The 7,314-nt window shown below is 39.4% G+C and overlaps 1 protein-coding gene across 1 annotated transcript in view; it reads right to left on the bottom strand.

Moving 5' to 3' along the window:
* Positions 1-2,024: 2,024 nt before the first annotated feature.
* The window catches only part of nkd2b (NKD inhibitor of WNT signaling pathway 2b), a 47,350-nt gene continuing 42,060 nt past the window's right edge, over positions 2,025-7,314 (bottom strand). The window contains exons 8-10 of the mRNA XM_088999321.1: positions 5,952-6,009; positions 5,734-5,858; positions 2,025-3,599 (exon numbers count right to left, since the gene is read on the bottom strand). Coding sequence (XP_088855447.1) covers positions 3,004-3,599; positions 5,734-5,858; positions 5,952-6,009 — 779 coding nt within the window. The 3' untranslated portion in view covers positions 2,025-3,003. The remainder of the gene's footprint in view (positions 3,600-5,733; positions 5,859-5,951; positions 6,010-7,314) is intronic.

Genomic DNA, 7,314 nt, shown 5'->3' with positions numbered 1-7,314 from the left:
GATATGGTCGTATTAGGATATTAGGAAAGTAAAAACAACGGTGAAAATTATTAATTAACTGTCACCAAAAGAATGGCTGATTAATGTTTGCAAATTTCCCCATTGTGGGGCTATTAAAGGCTTTCTGATTTAAATTCTAAAATCAAATACAAATCGCTATTTGCCTTAAAAATACAGATTTTTAAAATGTACTCTTAAATTCTTGCATATGTCATTGAAAGTAAGGACTTGACTTGCTCATCAGTCTTTCGTAAAAAAAAAAGACAACAAAAAAGGCTTGTACTGTGAATATGGGCCCATTAGCAACAAGCAAAACAGCAGCTTTGCTGCCATCTAGCGGTTAATTACGATTACTAATTAAAAATCGTCCATCTTCTTATCTTTATCTTTATTAATGAGGGAATCGGTTACAAGCCACACCCCAAACCAACCACATTGCCCACACTCTTTGGAAGTTTACAATTTTAATATATTCACTTAATTCATGTTTTCATGTGTTTTGTATTAGCATGGCCTGGGAAGTTATCTAGCTAGCTACAGAGCTATCTATTGGCTGGCTGGATGGCTATCGAGCTAGCTATCTATGAGCTATCTAGCTAGCAATTTGGCTATCTAATAGTTATCTATTAGCTGTCTGGCTAGCTATCTAGCTGGCTATCTAGCTATCTAAAGGCTATCGGTAGCTATCTATTAGCTAGCTAGCTTTCAATCTATTTGAGTTACTTCCGGGTTGAGTGAACGCTGTAAAGTGACCTTTAGAATTTTGAAAGACGCTTAGAAATCAAACAAATTATTATTATTATTGTCTCCAAAATTAGCCACAGTGCACAATATGATATTAATTAAACACTCGTTGGTTCTATCATACTTTCCGCTGTAGTTCGTTATTTCTTACTCTTATTATATGTTTAAAAAACAGTTAAAATACAAAATTAGCAATAACAGCGGTTAGCGAGAAAATTAGCATTTAGCTCCGCGGTTCACAGACACAAGGGTCATATCATGAGTCTGCTGACTTGTCAAGAAATGTGATGATTCTTTTTTTATTTTAATTCTGAATTGTCTGAATTATTTGTGAATTAGACGTGCTAAACGTGTAAAATGTTCACTATCCCATGTTATTACATCGATGTCGCTTATCCATGTCACCATTTGTTGTTAATGTCAGAGGATGTTTTTATGTTGTCCAACTGTAAAAACAGTAAAAATGTACACAACAAAAATCCATTTCCAACACAGACCACACTGAACACGGTCACATACAGTTGCTAAAAGCGGACAACCTAAACTGGTCGCCACTCATTCGCTGGCCACACAGAGACAAACAACCATTCACACACCCAAAGCCCTAAAATTGTCATACTTGATATAAAAACAAGGAGTAAACATAACCAATAGCTTGATGAATTGGCAACGCAATTTAAAATAGAACTGGCCAACCTGCTTAGTGTAGTACAGTAATCCCCCGTTTATCGCAGTGAATGGTGACCAGAACCACCCACCCTATGTAAAAATCTGTAGGGACGCATTCCAAAATGTAAAAGATTACACGAAAAGCTGACTAGGGGAAAAAAGAAATAATATACTATATAAAACATACATAGAGACAGAAAAAAACATTCACACTCACATTTAATCGCCACTGAGGGGAAAAGAATCAGTACGACGTGCACGGAAGCCAGGCAAGTAAACCATTATACCATCGATGACTAACAACAACTATCATGTTTATTATTATATATAAAAGACAAAATACACATATGCATAATTAGATTCATGTTGACGTATGCATATACAGTATCATAAGTATGCAGTAAAATGTGTTTATACTGTATTTATATATATATATATATTTTGTTTATACAGTACATATAGAAAGATTTTTTGCATAAAAACTGGCAGTGGTGATTTTACAAACCCCCTCCCTCCCATATTTCAACTTGAAACCCCTTAAATCCACAGATGAAGAGGCCTCTGTGAAAAAGCAGCACCTTTACACCTGAGATCCTTTGTGTGTGTGTGTGTGTGTGTGTGTGTGTGTGTGTGTGTGTGTGTGTGTGTGTGTGTTTGTGTGTTTCAGAACGGCTCGTTTTTTTTTGTTGCTTCCAGGGACGACAACCATCAACAAACAGCATAAGGAGGGGACAAAAGATAGCAAGGGTCTTGACTTTGTAGCGTGCATGTGTGTGTGTGTGTGTGTGTGTGTGTGTGTGTGTGTGTGTGTGGTTACCACGGGGCAAATCCCTTGCACACCTTGTCCCCGCAGTGTAGTAAAATCGTGTGTGTGTGTGTGTGTGTGTATGCGCGCACTCCCATGACTGAAAATATGTTTGGCAGCCCCAGCAAAGATAAAGTCATTCACTCCCATTCACAAATTTATTTGGGAATTGAAAACATGACGCAGAATGTCATTCCCAAATTTGTTCGGGTATTGTTTTTTTTTTTCTTGTTTGGGTGCCGATAAAGCGCTTAGCATGGCCTCTGTCAATGTTTTTATTTCCTTTCCACAATGGGGTAGCATTTCCCTCTTTTTCATGTTAGTGCTTTGTTCCAGCCCGATATAAATCACTATGTATGTTTGCAGTTTGTTCATCTGCCCCCATTTCAAGCTGATAACTACAGACCCATATGACTTAGGAATTAACTCTTTTTTTTCTGATGAAAGAAGAGTTACTAGGGTTTTTTTTTACGCTGCATTGAATGTTTATATAGTCCTAAAACTCAATATTCTGTGGGTGCTGGAATTTGGGTGACAATGAAAAAAACCCTGGCACTGGAGTGGGCACATTTTTGCATGTGCGGCAGTGAATGAGTTAAAAAAATGGAAGCTATGCTACACAGCATTGCAGGAGACACAAGAACTTCAGGTCCACTATAGCATTACCATTGATAAATCCTTACATGTCAGGATATAATCTGTATAGTTTGCATGAGACGAAAATCCGAAAATCGTCAACCGGGCGGGAGTGGTACTTGGTCCTGGACACAAGACGCGTGAGGTGGTCAAGTCTGGTGGTAATGGTGGTAATGGTGGTGATGGTGGTGTTCATGGTGATGGTGGTGCTCATGACGCTGGACTACAGGAACCACAAAACCGGGGCTCCCCGGGGGTCCGGATACCTGCTCTCTCTCAAAGCCTGGGTGCATCGAGGGCAGAGTGGGGGGCCCCTGGGGGTGAGGCTGTGCGGAGAGAGGCGTTTTGGTCGGGGAGAGCGCCTCGCGGGTTTTGGCTCGGGCGCGTTTGCTGTGACTGTATTGCAGAGGGTGCGCATGGTGACCGGAGGCTTGGACCTGGTGCGGTAAGTGATATACATCTTGCCCCCCGTGGGTGGCCGCGCCGGCGCCATTATGCGGCATGTTTTGCAGGGGAGGGTGGGAAGCGTGACATTTAGTGGATTTGCCGCCATTTCCTCCTTTGTTGGTTCCCTTGGGGGATTTCACAAACTGGGCTGCTTTCCCCCGAAGCTCGGCGGGGTTGTAGCTGTCGCCGATGACCTGCGAGCGCCGCTGGTGAAGGAGTTGCGCTTCGGGCTCGTGGGAGCGGGAGCGGTTTTGGCTCTGGGAGCTTCGGTCGTGATTCTCTTGGGGAGGGCTCGTTCCTGAAAGACAGGTCGGAGCTTGAGGGGGTGGTGAGATCGTTTTTCACCGCCACTTTAACACAATAGCATTCGTTGTGCTCGTGCTGGGAAGTGAAGCATTCCAGCATGTGTCAAAATAAAATGTAGAGTGATACCTCGGTTTACGAACCCATTGGCTTACGAACTATTCGGTTTACGAACGTTAAATTTATGAGAATTTTACCTTGGCATACGAACTATATTTCGGAATACACACGGAGCTGCCACAATGATGATGTGTCGTTTGCGAACGAGCCCGTTCTTCTAAAAGAAAATGGCAGCCGGCTTGTTTTGGTCCTCTTTTCCCCACCCCCAGTCGTCGGTTAAAGCCACGTTATTGTCTGCTTGCATCTGTTGCTGTTGCAATATCACAACTTCTAAGATGTACAACCCAGAGCTCCTTGAGACACTTTATGCAAAAAAGCTATTCATTCCATCAAGCCATCAACGACTATCACAAAGGTAAATAAAACAACTTTATTATACAGTACAGTTTATTTCTTTAATTATAATACCATAGCACATTTATTATATATAAAATAAGGTATGTTTTGTGTAGTTTTAAGGCTTAAAAAATTAAAAAGTAGAACATTATGTTTTATGGGGACCTAGGAACGGATTATTCTCATTTTAATGGATTCTTATGGGAAATTAATTTTTGGGATACACATTTTTTGCCTTACACATTCTGTCTGGGAACCAATTAACTTCGTAAGCCCAGGTATCACTCTATTGTGTGAATATTGAAAGGCAAGCTTTGAATTCAGAATTGTATTTTCATGACCTCTTAAAAAGAGGTTCTGTGTTTCAATTGTTGCCTTTTAGCTCCAAGGATGACGAGAAAAACTTTCAAATTGAAACGTTGCATACGGGTCAAGTTCACACAAATAAAATCAGAAGTACTTTGTGTAACTATTTTTTTGTATTCCGTGCATGAAAAAAATATATATATTTGTGAATTACGTCTGTGTAGGCTCTCAGTTGTAGAAGAGTAATCTATCGATGAAAAGGTTTTTTTCAGGCTTCATCTGTACTTCGTTGAAGGTGATGGAAATATCTATCTATATCTATATATATATATATATCTATATCTATATCTATATCTATATCTATATCTATATCTATATCTATATATATATATATATATATATATATATACATACACACGTTTCATTTATAAGCGCCTTTCAAAACTCTCAAGGTCACTTTACAGTCACAGGATCAGTTTTTCTGTGTGTGAGCAGCGGCAGCAACATGCGCCAGCGTTCACTCAACCTCGAAGTAACTCAAATACCTAGAAAGTTAGCTAGCTATCTAATGGATAACTAATAGATAGCTAGCCAGCTAGTTAGATAGCTAATAGATAGCAAATAGCTAGCGAGCAGTGACGTGCAGTCAGTAGAGGCAGGTGAGGCAGTGCCTCACCTGTCATCATGGAAAGCTGTCATGGAAATATCCAATGAAAAAATAAATTAAACCGTTAGATGTATTTAGTGATTTGTACTTTAAAGTTCTTGTCCATTTAACTTCACCGTTTTAGGATTTTTTTCAAAAATCGCTGAATTTTCACATTTACCGTTCAAATACGAAGTAGAGACGAGCGGTGACGTCATTGATGACGTAAGTGCCTCACCAGCCATGAACCTCACCGCATGTCACTGCTAGCGAGCTAGGGCCAGAGGTACCAGGACAACTTTAGTTCGCTGACACAGCTCTTCGGATGAGGAGCGAAACATCCGACACCTTCAAAGAAGTACCCATGACGGCTGAAGAAACCTTTTCATCGATATTTGTGAATTATATCATCATCTTAAGTTGGAATTTTGATACATATTTATGCTTTTTAAATGCATTTGCCAACTCTTCCCATTTGAGTTATGGAAAAGGGTTTGGGGACTGTGAAAATAACACAATTGTGGGTTGAATGATTTATTTCTTACAATTTCCCAGCTTTTTTTTTTTTTGTTGTTTTCATTTTGCTGGTACTTACTGCCACCTAGTGGATGATAGCAGAATACAATTGCCATACATGTCAGCCGTTCTTATTAGCGAGTCAAACACATCAAGTTCGTCTTCCTCAAAATAACAGTGTGCTTACGATGCACCATCACCTTACCTTCAAATCTGGAGGTGTAGTTCTCTATGCCGGCCAAATCCAGGTAGTGATTCCTCCTTTCGGTGTTCTCATCCACACAATAATGCTGGCCTTCAGTGGCTGGGGGCTCCTTGCTTTGGACACTGCTGCTTCAAATAAAAAGGATATGACCAGGAGTGAATAGAGGCATGTGATATATGACTTTTGGATGTGTCATGTGCAATTCTCAGCAAGGTGACCTTATGCAAGCCGACATGCGCTTGTCGGCGGAACGCCCGTCATCTTGGTGACAGCGATCTGAAGAACCAAGGTCAAACAGGTCAGAGCAAATCACATGAAAAAAAAATAACAATAATAATAATTAAAACATCACTTTTTTGTTTCCTAACTGACACCAGAAAAACGTTTTATAGCATCTAAAATACCCAAAACACGCAGGCTGATATTTTTAGTCAAATGCAAAACACCAATAAAAATGACTTAAAGTTTCCAAAATCTGCAAAAAAAAAATGAGCTGCGAATTGGGCATTTTCAGAAAGTCCCGCCCCCAGTTCGTGACGTCACTCCAAGACGTCTTGCATTGCTGGAGAATCAAAACGATGGCTTCAGATTCGGAGAATACGCTTTCTTGTTACACCAGTTCTGAATATGACTCAAATAGTTCTGAAGAGGAAAATATAAATGTTGGCAATCGATTAAAGAAGGTCTTCCGGCTCATTTTGAGCGATCAAGATTGATGTGTAGTGTCACAGAAAATGCAGAAGATGGCGGCAGAGCTCCGTTGGAAATAGGTATATTATTCAGCTTGACATTTTTGTCAATGAATATCAAAGAGTTGTCTCGGTGTAACATACAACGATTCACCATTGCGTTATTTATGTGTTTTCCTTCTAATTTCCCCATCAACACGGATCAACACGAAGTTTTCAGACCAAAACAAAGTACCGCAAAATGCATTGAGGTGATGCAAGGTATGTCCTTTCTCAGTCAGGGGCGTTCCTTCAGTGACGTAGGGTGACGACAGTGCGAGTCTTAAAACGTGTGTGTGTGTGTGTGTGTATATATATATATATATATATATATATATATATATATATATATATATATATATATATATATATATATATATATATATATATAGAGAGAGAGAGAGAGAGAGAGAGAGAGAGAGAGAGAGAGAGAGAGAGAGAGAGAGAGAGAGAGAGGAGAGTAGAGAGAGATAGATAGATAGATAGATAGATAGATAGAGACAGTAGACAGATAGATAGATAGATAGATAGATAGATAGATAGATAGATAGATAGATAGATAGATAGACAGATAGATAGATAGATAGATAGATAGATAGATAGATAGATAGATAGATAGATAGATAGATAGACCGACCGATAGATAGATAGATAGATAGATAGACCGACAGACAGACAGACAGATAGATAGATAGATAGATAGATAGATAGATAGATAGATATGTCAACTTGTATTTGTACTTTTAATTACCCTGGACTTTCTATATCTTCGGTGCTCATACTGTAGCTTTGCTGTCAGTCAAGTAAACGACTACACCTTTTTTGACTCCAAAACAACAAATAATAATTCCGG

The sequence above is a fragment of the Hippocampus bargibanti genome, linkage group LG06 (assembly GCF_051943395.1).
Source record: "Hippocampus bargibanti isolate YZ-2025 linkage group LG06, ASM5194339v1, whole genome shotgun sequence".
Taxonomy (NCBI): Eukaryota; Metazoa; Chordata; class Actinopteri; order Syngnathiformes; family Syngnathidae; genus Hippocampus; species Hippocampus bargibanti.
This window is presented reverse-complemented; position numbering and strand designations above follow the sequence as displayed.